We start from the raw sequence: 15,790 nt of genomic DNA on the forward strand, positions 1-15,790 counted from the left end.
GGGCCCGCGGCGAGTGAGCGAGCGCGGAGACGCGGGCCGGCGCTCCCGCGCCCCGGCGGCGCAGCCCACCCAGCCCCGCGGCCCCGGCGCGCCCGCCCCTCCCGCCGACCCTCCGTCCGCCGCGCGGGGCGCCCGGCCCCGTAAACCCCGCGGCCCCGGGGAGCACGCGGCGCAAGGGCGAGGCGGCGGTGGCCGCGCCGGCTGCACTCACCATAGCCGGCCGTCAAGCCCTGCCCGGAGCGCGGGTGCCGATGGCGCGGACGCTGGGCTTTGGTTTCACATCAATTCCTTTTTTGCCCTCGCCCCCCTCTCCTGGTGCTCCGCTCCTCCGTCTTCTCCCCGTCTTCCCTCGTCTCCCCCTAGCCTTGTCGCTGCGGGTCTCTTTGTCTTCCGTGTCGTCGTCTTTTTCTCTGTCTTCGTCTTCGTCTTCTCCTCCTCCTCCTCCTCCGTCTTTACAAAAGGAACGGAAAGTGTAAAAACCCCGGCGCACTGGGCCGCCGGAGGCTTTCGGCGGAGTGCAGCGCGGACTCACAATTACAAGCCTGTTTCTATTAAGCAGTTCCATGGCCCTCGGCGTGGGTGGTCTGCCGCGCCATAGGCAGGACCTGTCAGGGTCACGTGACAGATCCGAAAACTTTACCCCTTTACAATAAACTCAAGGAAAGCAAAGTAAACTCGAGGAACGTGCTATCAGCACAGCCCTCCTGGGTAAACAGGCGCTCCCCTCCCCGCCTTCCTGGGAGGCGCCCAGCCGCGCGAGCTCCGGCGAGCCCCGCTCGCCCCCTCCCCGCCCCCCGCGGTCCTGTCTGCGGGGGGCCGCCGGGCGGGGGGTCTCGGCTCGCCACCTCGCCTTCCCCACCTTGCGGTCTCCCACCGCTGCCCCCCACCCAGCCCCACGTTCTTTGCTAACATTGAGCGGATCGCCCGAACCCGGGGGCGGGGGTTGCTAGGGGAGCAGGGAAGCTCACTGCAGCATCCCCAGCGCTCCGGGAAATGCGGGGAGCCCAGAGCGCTGCCCAACACCACCACCTTGCCTGTCCTCAATTCTCAAAGCCCTTTCCTGCTCACATTCCCACGGAAGTCCTGAGAAGCTGGGAGCATTCTGGCTGACAGGCCTACAGGCTGACAGGGAGGCAGGGAGCCAGGGAAGCCGGGCCGATAACAAGAGCCTCCCTGGGGAAACGTTCAGTGCACCAAGATGTATGTGGATTCGCGTCTTTTCTGTCTGAGGTCCCTGGGAAGCTGCTGCTTCTAAAGAGACCAAGGTGGAGTCCCTTGGAAACCAAGATTGGTAGCTGGCTGAGGAATTACTAATTGATATTTGCTTTTTTTTCCCTTCCAGTGACTGTGGTTTTTGGGGTATGCCACCCAAATGCTCCCACCCACGCTGCCTTCCCAAACGAGGCAAAGCTTGGGTGATGGGGTTAGACGGAAGTGCCTCTGTGCTGAAGGGCTCTCAGCCTCTTGCCCTAAATGGAAAAGCCCTACTCTGGAAAGACCCTGCCAGTGTTTAACATTTCATCTGCTCTACCCTGCAGGGTAGACTTGTGTTTCACACACAGCTGCAAGGTGCTATTTTAAATGGTCCACATTATGAATATAGATGAATTACAGATGGGAGGAGGGTGAGATAATTTATTGAAAATATTAAGAGTTAACTAGCTGGTCTTTTAGGTAAAGCCAGCCTTTCCTCATGTCGTTCTGGGCTGACAGTATTATTAAACACACACACACACACACACACACACACACACACACACACAACACCTAGGAGTCACAATTTGTCTCCCTCCCCTCCAAAGATGATATACCATTCTTTAATTAGGTTATTTGAGTTTCCAGAGGGCATATGTTTGAGATGCATTAAGTAATTAAGCATTGGAATGCTGGGCAGCCCTGTGAATTAGGCTGGACCAGAAAGTCATTTCATACCAATTGACTTTAGTAAAAAATGGTCTTAAATGGATATTACCCATTTATCCAAGCTGAGCATGGATTCTAAGAGTCATAATAATTGGAAAAACAACCCACCAACGTTTCTTTTAAGAAATACTACATTTTGGGGCGCCTGGGTGGCTCAGTGGGTTAAGCCTCTGCCTTTGGCTCAGGTCATGATCTCGGGGTCCTGGGATCGAGCCCCCGCATCGGGCTCAGAAAGCCCGCTTCCCCCTCTCTCTGCCTACTTGTGATCTCTGTCTGTCAAATAAATAAATGAAATCTTAAAAAAGAAAAAAAAGAAACGCTACATTTTGGTGTCATATCAAAGACTTTATTCATACCTTGGTATAAACTTGGGTGGGGTGAGAAAGAGGAATATAAAAATACTTCTCCAAATAGAGTAGTCTAGACTATGAAAGAGAAAGGGGGATAAGAAAAAAAGAGAAACAGCTTAGCAAAAGACATTTAAATGGCCCACAATATCAAGTCGATAGGTATGCTAATTTTGCAAAGAAATTCCAGCAGACCCGTGGAATTTGCTTTTCCTAATTAAAATGACACCCCCCACCCCAACATCCCCTTCCTCTGCCCTCTGAAAGCAAGCTTGGCTACAGGCTTCTTGAGTACCCTGCCAAGGTTAATAATCAGAGATAGATCCAGGTTTAGTGGGGCCTGATGCTTATGTAGTTTGGGATTGGGGGAGGAGGGTGATGTGCTTCTTTAGAAACTCAAAATTACAAGCCCAAAATCAGTACTTGGCTTTGGAAGGGGTCTGTTCAGGATAGAGGCCTGAAGCCCTGTGAGCTTCCTGTCCCCCCTTATAGTGCAGAACAGGGAGATTACAGAGCTCCCCAGATTTTGTGGTCTTGCATCCATTAGTTAAGATGGAATGTGTTCATATTATGTCCTATTTCAGTCAAATGCTTTAAAACTGGGAGCAAAGACAGCTTTGAGTGCAAGTAGTTGGAGTTGGCCTGTGGAGATGTAAAGAATCAGGGAGAACAGCTTTGGTGTTGGAACCTAAAAGGTCAGTAAGGAGGGGAACTCACTGGAAATTCTTTCTCCCAAGAGCAGCCTGCCCTTTTCCTTCCTCTGAAATCAGTTTTTGAAAATAACCTCAGTGCTGTGCCTCTCTTCCATCTACTCTTAGATGTTAGAAACCTTAAATCATCAAGTCTGAGATACATGTTCTGCAGGGCCCAGAGCCCCATGTGTAGTTACCTTCTGGCATTTCTCTGAGACTCCCCACCAGGGCAGGCTCTTTCTCATTAAACAGCTGCCTCTACCCTTCTGAAGTTGCTTGTGCCCCATCCCTTCCTGCAAAACCAGCTATGGCGCTGCTCAGTCTGATAACCCACTTGGCGTGGAGGTGTCAGTGACTGACAAGGCTTCCAGACGGCAGAGATCAGCTCTAGCCTCTGAGTCTGATAAGCCAACTGACATCAAGGTGTTAATGGCTGACCAGGGCTACCTAGGCAGCATTTTTGCAGGTTAACTTGGACTTGTGGAACCAAACCCCTAGGAATAATTCTGAAGTTGGAGATTTCAGGGCATTAGGCAGGACCTGATGGAGCCACTGGGGACATATGAAAAGAGGGGGCAAAGGAGGAACTTCTTGAAACAGGTCTGAAACAAATCGCATGGGTGTAACCAAGTCTGTGGCGGGGCAAGGTCATCCCTTGGCTTTGCTAGTCTTTGTGAGTATCTGTTGCTACTTGAGAAACAGTTGTTACCCTTGTTGCGCATGTACACACAGAAGCGGGCGCGCATGCATGTGGACACAGTTTTCATTCTGCGTCCCCCTCTTCCCTGGCTCCTGTCAAACACTTTCACTCAATCCCTCTCTCAGAGCAACCTCCAGCAACTAGAACCCTTCACATGGATAACTGAGGGTTCAGAGGAAACATTTGTCCACATCTAAGAAGCCATCCACCGCTGTTGCACACACTCATCTTGGGTGCATCCATCCTTTGATCTTGGATCAGACGGATGGAGCTCTCATAAAAAGCACTTTGCTCCGTGTCGGGATTCCAATTCTAAAATGATCACCCAACTTCACCTCCTGCCTCCTTCCTGTCAGGAAGATACCCCCAGCCAAGCCAACTTGGAGAATGAGGGCTTTGAAGACTGGAGGGGTAGGGAATATTTAAAGGTGGTTGGTTGGAATTGGGAGGCCGGGTGAGCAACTAAATAGCAGTGCTAAAACACTGAAGCAGTCAAAGGAGAGCTGTCTGAAGTGAAGAGGTAAAGCAGGATTGCAGCACGGAAAAATCTTAACAAACAGCTTGCGAACAGAAGGGTGGGGTGAGATCTGGAAAGTCGAAACTGAAGGCTCCAAGGGACCCCATTGCTGAATGGGGAGGCTCACAGAGGCACTGGCATGTCCAGAGATGGGACAGCAATCTCAGGACAAGAAGAAACAGGAAGAGAAAGCTACCAGTGGAACCCATACCTCAAAAAATGAAACTTAAAGCAAGTTGCTTACTCTTGGCAACTGATGTCCACATAGGACTTCTTCTGATGACAGTCCCCTATGTGGAAGGTCCACAGGGGACAAGCCTTGCCCATGATGAATGTGGTAAGAAGGAAATGCCAAAGAGTTGTAAACCGTGGGAAGCAGGTGTGGCCAGGCAGGCCAATGGGGACTTGGACAGTGACAGTGACAGAATGGAGTCAGGCCAGGAGAAGCAAACAGCTTATCACAATGAAGCAGGTCAGAAAACTTACCACAAACTTCTAATTGTACCTAGGAAGGCTAACAAACATAGTCAATGGAGTCAATGTTAAAAAACAGCCTCTGCCTGCCCCAAAATGCTGTTTTACAGAACTGGCATTCTTGCCACTCAGAATTCCTCATTTGTCTTGATTGAGATGGGTGGGAAGAGGCACAAACCTGAACGCGCTTACCTGTGCTACCTGACAGAAACTCCGGAGAGGTGAGCCAGGATTCATGTTCATGCTGTAAGTGACAGGAGTGTGAGAAGCAAAGGCTCCATGTGGGTGAGATTTCAGGGGGAAAGTTTGAGGTGGGAGGGGTGAAACATCCTTGAGCCTTGTCACTATACTGTCTTCTGGGCGCTACTTGGCCACTCGAGCAGGACTGTTGGTAGCTCTGAAGAACCCTCACATATACAGAGAGTTCCTCTCCTTGTGTCTGTGAGGAAGACCTCTCTGAGGAGCTCGGGCCTGGAGAGATCCCGGCAGCCCCATGGGGAGGGCCCTGGGGCCAGGGGCACCTTCTCCTGCAACTATGCCCAGTCCTTGATAGAGGCCTGTGTTTGTGGGAGTGGGGAGTGGAGACCCGGCTCTGCCTGCCCTGCCATCTGACCCCAGGGGTGACGCCTTCCCCTCCGTACCTGGATTAGCTTGCTGGAGTTGCCATAACCAAGTACCATAGATTAGGGACTTCAACAACAAATTTATTTCCTCATAGTCCTGGAGGCTAGAAGTCTAAGACCAATGTCTTATCAGGGTTGGTTTCTTCTGGGGCCCCTCTCTCTCTTCTTGTGTCATTACATGATCTTGCCTCTGTGTGTGTGTGTGCTCACATTTCCTCTTCTGGTAAAGACCCCAGTTATATTGGATTGTGGCCCACCATATGACTGCATTTTCATTTAATTGCCTCCTTAATGCCAACAGTCGCATTCTGGGGTACTAGGGATTAGAGCTTCAAGGTAAGAATTAGGGCACGGTATACAGTACAGCCCCCTAAAAACACCCAGACGTTGAAAGGAGCTGGCAAGGACTTGAAGGACAGGTTCCTGCAACATTTAGTGGGAGGAGTGGAATGGACAGGACCTGGGTGCTTCTTGGCTTCTGGTGCTAGGAGGACCTGACCTGCCACCTCCCAGGAACACCTCCACAAATCTGACACGGGTGACACATTTCCTAGGAATGCTGGTGGTCTAAGAAAATGGTCTAAAAATGGCTTTAGGCACCAGCAGAACTTTAATCCCCCCGCAAAGAATGAGCCCTGCTAGACTAATTATAAATCTGTCTTCTTTATTTATTGCAGCGCGTTCCTTCAGGCAATAGTTTCCAAGGCTGGCTGCTCGTCAGAATCACCTGGGGAGTTTAAAAACAAAAATGAAGAAACAAAAATAGAGTCTTTGCTCCCATCCCAGAGCTATAGAATCAGAATCTCAGCCCTGGGGAACTGACATTTTTTCAAAAGAATCTCCTTAGAACACGTGTAGTAAAATGCCACTGGTAGGATCCTGGTTGGGTATTGACTGTAAAATCTTTCCAACTTTGCTGAATGTTTGAAGTTTTTCATAATAAAATGTCAGTGAGAAAATAAAGGGCTACCTGGGTGATCCTGATATGCAACTAGCTTGGAAGAATTAAGAGACGGTTAATTTACAAATATGTTAACATTCTCCTCTCTAACGGTACTTGTCACATTGCATTATTGCTGTTGATTCATCAGGTAAAAGATTCTCGAGCTCCTACGACATGCAGTCTTCTGTTAGGTACTGAGGAATGGGGAATGAAAAAAACCACCTTCCTTAAAAACACCGTGAAACACTATTACATATCCATCAGGTTGGCAAAATTTTAAAGTCTGACCATAGCAAGTGTGAACAAGATTGAAACAATGGGAACTCTGGGGGACCATTGGTTGGAGTTCGGGCTGGAAGATTGCTTTTGGAAAGTAATTTGGCATTGCCTAGGAGTTTGAATCCCACTCCTGGTTATATGTCTAAGAGAAAGATGGCACCCCTGAGGGGCATTCAAGAACATTACAGCATCAGCATTTGTAATGGTATGAACTGGACACAACTAAAATGTCTATCAAAGCAGGTGCTTGGGTGGCTCAGTTGGTTAAACAACTGCCTTCAGCTCAAGTCATGATCCTGGAGTCCTGGGATCGAGCCACATATCAGGCTCCCTGCTCAGCAGGGAGTCTACTTCTCCTGCTGACCTCTCTCCTCTCATGCTCTCTCTCTCATTCTCTCTCTCAAAGAAATAAATAAAATCTTAAAAAAAAAATAAAAAACAAAATGTCCATCAAAGTAGCAAAGATAAACTGTGGAGAATTCATATAATGGAATTCTACCAAGAAGTGAAAATAAATGGGGGCCCTAGCTATGTTATAGCAACAAGGATGAATCCTACAAACATCTTGGGTGAAATATCTAGGTCAGGAACAAGTCTCATTATTTGCTTATACAGGTGAACACTTCTGTTTAGCCGTCATGATTTGAAATAGGCTACCCGCCTACCCTCCACAGAGTGGCCCACTCAGTTCAGTGCCCCCCACTTCCCCAGGCATATAATTCTATCTGGCCTCATCAATCATTTCTTGATACCCCCTCTGCTGGTGTTTCCAGTGCTTTCTAACTTTTCATGACATGATACACATGGAAAGAATGATAATATTGGTATAACACAATAGACTAACCTGGGGGGGATTTGAAAGCAATTACCTGTGGGGAATTTGGAAATTTTACCTCTTTTTCTATTATAAAATTATAACAAATATAAGTAAAATAGATAAATAAATAGGCAGGGAAAATATTAGGTCTGAAATTTGTGTAAAATTTCCAAATGAAACCTTTTCAAGTATTTGATTGAGAAAACTGAACTGCCTTCCAGTTTTTTTTCTGTCAGCTTTTATACCTAAAATGACTCTGAGGAAAAGTCTCAGAGTAAGATATGAATAATAGTCTCTTCAAGATGTTTAACCGATGATATCTTGAAATTCTTTCGGGGTGCCATGATTTAAAACTTTGTATGAGTTGTTGATAGAAATTTAAAAACATTTTTTAAGCATGCAAAATTTATACCTGTTGAAATGGAAATCAAAAGCTCAGTGAGCTATCTTCCTCATACATGGTAGGATGGCTGTTATCAAGAAGGTAAGGCATGGGGCACCTGGGTGGCTCAGTGGGTTGGGCCTCTGCCTTCAGCTCAGGATCCTGGAATCGAGTCCTGCATCAGGCTCCCTGCTCAGCAGGGAGCCTGCTTGCCCCTCTCCCTCTGCTGCTCCCCCCACTTGTGCTCTCTCTCTCCTTCTCTCATTCTCTGTCAAATAAATAAATTCTTTAAAAAAAAAAAAAAAAAAAAAAAAAAGAAGGTAAGGCATGGGGCACCTGGGTGGCTCAGTGGGCTAAGCCTCTGCCTTTGGCTCAGGTCATGATCTCAGGGTCCTGGGATTGAGCCCCGCATCAGGCTCTCTGCTCAGCGGGGGACCTGCTCCCCCCCCACCCTCTGCCTGCCTACTTGTGATCTCTCTGTTTCAAATTAATAAATAAAACCTTAAAAAAAAAAAAAAAGAAGGTAAGACATAACAAGTGCTGGGGAGGATGTGGAGAAAATAGAACCCTCGTGCACTGTTGGTGGGAATGCAGACTGGTATAGCCACTCTGGAAAACAGTATGGAGCTTCCTCAGAAAATTAAAGATGAAATCCAGAAATCCTACTTGTAGGTTTATATGTAATGAAATTACTGTCTTGAAGAGATATCTGTGCTACTCCCATGTTAATTACAGCATTATTTACAATAACCAAAGTGTGGAAACAACCTAAATGTTTATTAATGGATGAATGGATCAAGAAAATGTGGTGTGTGTGTATCTATACATATACACACATAAACAATGGAGTATTATTCAGCTTTTAAAAAGAAGGAAATCTTGCCATTTGGGACAACATGGATGGATCTCGAGGGCATTATGCTAAATAAAATAGCCAGACAGAAAAGAAAGACAAAAATTGCATAGTAGCCCTTATCTGTGGAAACTTAAATAAATAAATAAATAAATAAATAAATAAATAAATAAATAAAAGTGGGACTCCCGGAAACAGAGGAGGTGGTTACCAGGTGCTGGTGGGTGGGAATAATAGGGAGAGGTTGCTAAAAGGACACAAACTTTCAGTTAAAAGGTGAATTAGGTCTGAGGATCTAATGTATAACATAGTGACTACAGTGGAGAACACTGGATTGTGTAAGTGAAATTTGCTGAGAGAGTAGAATTTACACGTTCTCTCACGCACAGAAAAGGTAAATATGTGAGGTGGTGGATGTTAATTAGCTTGATGGGGATTATCTTCACAATATATTCCTATATCAAATCATCACATTACATACCTTAAATATGTTGCCCTTTTATTTGTCAATAAAGTTGAAAGAAAGACAAAATTTACATTTGTTGAAATTATACTCAAAGAATCTAACAAATTCCTTGGACAGATTTCTTTTTTTTTTTTTTTTTTTGCTTTGATGAATATCATACTGAAATGTCATATGATAATGTAAGTGGATTTCTAATTTCCTATGTGTTTTTTTTTCCTAGGGCTGTCATAACAAAATATCACATAGAAGATGGCTTAAAAAAAACAGAAATTTATTCTCTCACAATTCTGGAGACTAGAAATCTGAAATTAAGATCTTGGCAGGGTTGTTTCCTTTCACAAGCTCTGATGGAGAATCTGTGCCAGGCCCCTCTCCCAGCTTCTACTGACGGCCAGCAATCTGTGGCATTCCTTGGCTTGTAGATGTGCCCTCCAGTCTCTGCCATCATCTTCACATGACATTCTCTCTGTGTGTCTGTCCCTGGGTCTGTTGTCTTCGCATAAGGATACCAGTCCTTAGACTAGGGGCCCACTCTGTTCCAGTATGACCTCATCTGAACTAATTACATCTGCAATGACCCTATTTCCAAATAAGGTCACATTCTGAGGTACTGGGGATTAGGACTTCAACATCTCTTTCTTGAGGGACACCATTCAACCCATAACATCATGGAACTTTTGAAGCTCTAATTTGCAGAATATGCGCCCCAAGTCAACTCAAACACCATTAAAATAGCACACCAGCTGCAAAAAGGAGAGATGCATTCAGTATCACGAAGACAGAGAGTTAGGATTCCTGGAGTCTGTTTTCTGTCTTATACCCTCAACACCAATGAGCTACAAGTGAAACATGACCCTGCCCTGGGCAACTCAGGGACTCTTCAAGGTATGCCACTGCAGCTGGCCCCTGACATCGGGCACCGCCAAGGCTTCGCTACACTGTCATGATGGAGCAGCAAGTGCTGGAGGCCAATGGGGACCCCAGTGGTCTAATCCCATTTCACTCCACTCCAGGAGTTCTAGCTCAGGCAACTTTGTGGCTGGAGACAATGTTCTGGGCTTCAGCCTCCTTGGCCAGCAGGGCTGTGCTGAGTAGGACTGACAGGTTGTTACCTTGAAGCATTTCTGACAGTCCTTGGTGACCTGCTCATGCATGCAACAACAGCATGTAGTGGAAAAGTTTTCCTCTCCTGCCTTGGCCTCTGTTCTGTTTCTACTTCTCTGACTGTTCCTCCCCAGCTTCCTTTGCTGGTTCCTGTTCTTCCGTCCACTCCCAAAAGGTTAAAGTTCCCAGGGCCCGTGGCTGGCCTTAGTTCCTTTTGCGGCTTCTTCTTTTACTCCTGTAGGTGGGACAGGGAGCCCACTGGCACCCTATTCGCCCTCTCAGCCATTTACCCCGAACGTCAGACTCTACATCCGGCTGCCTCCTGGACGTGGGTGCTTCCCAGGTGCCTAGAACTGAACATGTTCTGCCTACCTCCTCCAGTTGAATTCTTTGTCTCCAAACCTGCTCTTCTGACTTATTTAATGGCTCTTCCATTAACAAGTGGTCCAGCCAGAAATTACCTTTGATGATTCCCTTTCTATTATCCAAAGAAGTTTACCAACACCATGTCCACATTCCTTGGTGTGGTTTATAAGATCCCTGGTGAATCAGTCAGTTGCCTTCCTCTCCAGCTGTATCTCCACACCCTGCTGCTCTTTCTGAGCCAAACAGAATTATGTGTGGTTTTCTGATTTTTTTCACTTTCCTCTGCTTCTGCCCTTCCCTTTCTCTCCTTCCTATACCTTCTACCTATACACACATCCTTGAAGGCGCAACTCAAATGTCCCTTCTGCCGCGTGCACAGGGATGACATCAACTCTGCATAAGGGGTCAGAAACTAATTTACAAGTAAGTTTTTAATGTTTTAATAATTTAATGTTTTAAATGTCTCTGGCATTATTGGTCATTTTGCAGTTAAAGGATTAGCCATTAGTATAATTACCAAATAATTTTGGTATTAAAATCTAGAGAAGTGGTCCTCAGAGTAGAGTGTCTGGATCAGCAGCATCGACATCCCCTGGACATTTGTTAGAAATGCACATTCTCAGGCTCCACCTCGGACCCGCCGAATCAGAAACCCTGGGGCTGGGGCCCAGCAGTCTGTGTTTTTAACAAGTCCTCCAAATGATGCTGATGCCTGCTAAGACTTGAGGGCCAATATCTAGACGTGGCCTAAAGGGAAAGAGAAGAGGCCTGGGGAGCTTGGTCTTTGTAGGTAGCTACATAGGGCTGTCCTTGGCCGTGATCTGCACCTCTCTCCTGTCTCCTTCCCCGGTTCAGCCGCTCATCTTACTGACTCATCCCAATATTCCAAGATTGGTTGCTTACCTAGCAAAGAAGACTATAAAATGCTCCCCAAATGGGACAGAAATCATCTCAGTATCAGAGAGTGGGTGTTTATGGCCCAGACTCTTCATCTCCTTTTCTTCATCTCACAGCTCAGGCTCTCCTGGTTTTGAGTTATTGGCCTCCTGTTGGATCAGTTGTTTTCCTGACTTCTCATCAAACTGGCTGGTACCATATGGCTGCTTCCCAAGAATATGAAACACACATCACCCAACCGCTCCGTTTTCCCCCCTCCAGACTAGTCACAGGTGTCTGATCCTCCGTCATCCTCCTTCTCTTCCCATAAAGGACTGAGAGACAGATTCTTGAGACAGAGCCTGGGTTCATGCTTATGTTCTAACTTGCTTTTCAAGCTTGCTTCTCCTAATCATAAGGAATGTCAGATAATTTCCCAAAAAAGGAATCAAGAACACAGAAATAGGGGCACTTGGGTGGCTTGGACTGTTAAGTGTCTGCCTTCAGCTCAGGTCATGATCCCAGAGTTCTGGGATCAAGCCCCCCTTCAGGCTCCCACCTCAGTGGGAAGGCTGCTTCTCCCTCTCTTGCCGTGTCTCTGTCAAATAAATAAAATCTTTTTTTTTTTTTTTAAGATTTTATTTATTTATTTGACACAGAAACCATGCATGACCTGAGCGGAAGGTAGAGGCTTAACCCACTGAGCCACCCAGGCGCCCCAAATAAATAAAATCCTAAAAAAAAGGAACACAGAACAAATTCTTGAAAATATGAAAGTTTAATTTCTGGCAAAGGCGATAACTGACTTTGGAGGGAAAGACTTAATGTGATGGTGCTGACTCAAGTGGCTATCTCCTGGAAGAAAATATAGTTGGGTCCCTATCTCAAGCATTTGCAAAAATGAATTCTAGACAGAGCATTTACATGTAAAAAGGAAAACAATAAAAATAATATAATTTAGGGGACATAAAACACGACCTAAGGACTTAAGAAAGCCTTTTAACAGAAGTAGGAAATTCAGTCTGTAAGAGAAAAGAAAGACATACTTTAACCCAAAAACGTAAATCTTTTTTTTAAAGGACAAGGAGCCCTGATCTTTTTTTTTTTTTTTTTTAAGATTTTATTTATTTGTTTGATAAGGGGACAGTACTAGCAGGGGGAGCGGCAGTCAGAGGGAGAGGGAGAAGCAGGCTACCTGCTCAGCAGGGAGTGGGAACCCAGGACCTCGAGATTACTTCCCCAGCGGAAGGCAGGTGCTTCACCTACTGAGTCACCCAGGCACCCCTAAACATTTTTGAATGGTAAAAAATACAACAAACTAAGGGGTGCCTGGGTGGCTCAGTCAGTTAAGTATCTGCCTTCTAACTGTCTTCCCCTTGCAGGAACCTTTGGCCCCAGGCTCTCAGGGACTATTATAATAGTCTTCACCCTGGCTCCTGTGCAGGAGAACAAAGTCCCATCCCTAAGGCTCCGTTCCTTTCCACCAAGCCCTAGGCCAGGAACCTTCAGTAGATCCCCAGCACTTACCAAATAAAGGGTGAGTACGCAGCCTGGCTGCCAGCACCTTCCCATCAACGTCCTGCTTTTTCACCTGTGCTCATGCCCAGAAATCAGTAATCACTGCCTGGGTGTCATGCCACAGCCTATAAGTTAAAACAGAACTCTAGGACTTTCTGGAGCTTTCTCAGTGTAAAGGACAAAGGAGCTGGAATAGGTCATGCAATGGTAGCTTCTCCCCAGATTGTTACGCATTGGAAGTGTGTGCAAATTTCACTTTCTGGTTTCTGCTTTCCTGCAAAATGTCTCCTCATAGGAAAGCAATTTCCCATATTAGCACGTAAAACCTTGCAACGGCTTTGCAGACAATTTTAAAAACAATTAGGCTCAAAGATATTTAAACCCTTTTTGAAAATCTTCCTTTTTAGAATTGTGGTAAAATATACATTAAAGAAAATTCACCATTTTAGCCATTTTTAAGTATTTGGTTCAGTGACATAAAGCACATTCACACTGATAGACATGAAGTACATTCACACACACCATCCATCCCCAGAGCTCTATTTCTCTTATGAGACAGAAACTCTGTGCCCATGAAACACTAACTCCCCATTCCCCTTTCCTCCAAGTTCCCAGGAACCACCATTCTACTGCTTGGCTCTACAAATCTGGCTACTCTGTATGTATCTCATCTAGAAGCAGTCCTACAGCATACGTTCTTTTATGACTGGCCTATTTAACGTAATAATATTAATATAATATCCTCAAGGTTCATCCATGGGGTAGCCTGTGATAATTTCATTCCTTTTCAAGGCTGAATGGCATTCCATTATATGGATTTGCCACATTTTGTGGATCCATGCATCCATCGATGGATACTTGGGGTGCTTCTACATTTTGGCTATTGCTAATCACACTTCTATGAGCGTAGGTGTGCAAATATCTCTTTGTAGGCTCAAATGTTTTACATGTTCACCCATGTTAGTTTGGGTCAGGCCAGTGTTTGCTGGTGACAACTCCTCCATAAAAAAGCTAACTTTAGAAGATAAATTTAGAAGATAGATTCAGTCTCCATTTTGGAAGGAGCTCTGTCTACTTCACATGCTTGGATGACTTTACGATTAGAGAGCCTATACAACGTCTAACTAGTCAAATCTTTATTTTGCCTACTTACCCAGAAACAACTTTGGTAAAAAGTTTATGCCACTTTGTGAATATTAGGATTCCAAAAATTACACAGGTTCAAAAGAATAAGTGAGATGGCATGGAATCAAGATTCACTTGAGGAAAAATTAAGACACTGACAAGACACAATAAGGTTGTGGGAGGCAAAGTACTGGTTCCCCAAGAGACTTTGCTGATATAATTAAGTTAAGGTCTTGAAATGGGGATTTTATCCTGGATTTTTTGAGTAAGTGGGTCCAACATAGATCCTTTAAAGTAGAAGAGGGGGACAGGAGAAGAGGTCGAATGCCATCTGAGAGGAACTGCCCTCTCAGATGGCATCCTCTCCTCATCTGAGAGGAACAGCGGCTGCCCTCGCTGGCTTTGACAGAAAAAGGGACCATAAGTCAAGAATCACAGGCAGCCTCTAGGAGCTGGAAAAGGCAAGTAAGCAGATTTTCCTGAGTTCACAGAAAGAAACACAAACCCGGTGACTCCTTGATGTTTGCCCAGTGAGACCCGCCGTTAGACTTCTAATCTACCGAACAATAAAATAATACGGGTGTGGGCGCCTGGGTGGCTCAGTGGGTTAAGCCGCTGCCTTCGGCTCAGGTCATGATCTCAGGGTCCTGGGATCGAGTCCCGCATCGGGCTCTCTGCTCAGCAGGGGGCCTGCTTCCCTTCCTCTCTCTCTCTGATCTCTTCCCTTCCTCTCTCCTATAAAAAAAAAAAGAAGAAGATAATACGGGTGTGGCTTTAAGCCACGGTATTTGTAGTTGAAAATTTCAGAGCCAGTTTTGATAGCCTGAGAGTGGAGGATTCTGAGTCAGTTCAGGTCAAACAGGAAAGTGGCATGGTGGAGCAGAAGTGTCTGTTATGGTGGGGTGACAGCACGTGGACCTCGTGTTTGCCACTGCTTTCCAGCCTCACCATTTACCATCTCTTTCAATCCTTTCACTTCCTTCGTTGCTTTCCACAGAGTACCCTGTAACAAAAGTGGAAGCAAAGCTCTATCTGGTCAGATGCAAGCTCCAGGAATGTTAGGGACCATTTCAAAGGCAGCTGCCAAAGACACTCCATGATGGTTGGTGGCAGGTCGCTCTAATGACCCCGAGAGTGGGTGCCAGCAGGGTTCATGTGCTCTCTTCTGGTTTCCATCTGCTAGAATCCACATCTCTGTGTGTGATACTGCACTGGGGCACATTTGGGCTTTGCCTCCAGTTCCTTGCCCAAGAGCTTCTAGAACGCTTGGAATTTCCCGAGTGATAGTGGTGAGAAGAATGTTTATAATAAGCCCTTCTCAACTACACCTGAGTTTATGCCAATGAGGTGACTCTTCGTGGGTCTCCAGAGAGCTTTAGGATGGGGGCTGGTTGTCAGAGGAACCAACCATGTGATCAGAGGGGTGGAAGTTTCAGACCACCCCACTCTACCATCTTTACTTGTATCAGTAGTGTTTGGGAGCGGAGAGGAGCTGGGGATTGTGTTCAGTCACCAACGGCCAGTGATTTAATCCATCTCGTCTTCCATAAAGCCCCTAGGAACTTGGGTTCGGGGAGCTGGGTTGGTGACTATATCCATGTGCCAATTCCATGGGAATACAAACTCCTGCACTTGAGACTCTTCTGGACCTTTCCCTATGTACCTCTTCACCTGGCTGTTCATTTGCATCCTTTGTAATATGCTAGAAATAGTAAGGAAAGCAGCTTTCTGAGTTTCAAGAGCCATTGTAACAAATTGTCACACCTGAGGATAGGGCTGTAGGAA

At 46.1% G+C, this 15,790-nt stretch overlaps 1 protein-coding gene and 1 long non-coding RNA gene across 3 annotated transcripts in view; one reads left to right on the forward strand and one right to left on the reverse strand.

Moving 5' to 3' along the window:
• PTCH1 (patched 1) overlaps positions 1–298 on the reverse strand; it is a 70,240-nt gene extending 69,942 nt beyond the window's left edge. Inside the window, exon 1 of the mRNA XM_082697237.1 lies at positions 212–298. Within this exon, the coding sequence (XP_082553363.1) occupies positions 212–214 (3 nt within the window). The 5' untranslated portion in view covers positions 215–298. The remainder of the gene's footprint in view (positions 1–211) is intronic.
• Positions 1–15,790, forward strand: part of LOC309847288 — a 51,693-nt gene that overhangs the window by 5,544 nt on the left and 30,359 nt on the right. The window lies entirely within an intron of this gene.

Source organism: Mustela nivalis, assembly GCF_964662115.1.
Source record: "Mustela nivalis genome assembly, chromosome: 13".
Taxonomy (NCBI): Eukaryota; Metazoa; Chordata; class Mammalia; order Carnivora; family Mustelidae; genus Mustela; species Mustela nivalis.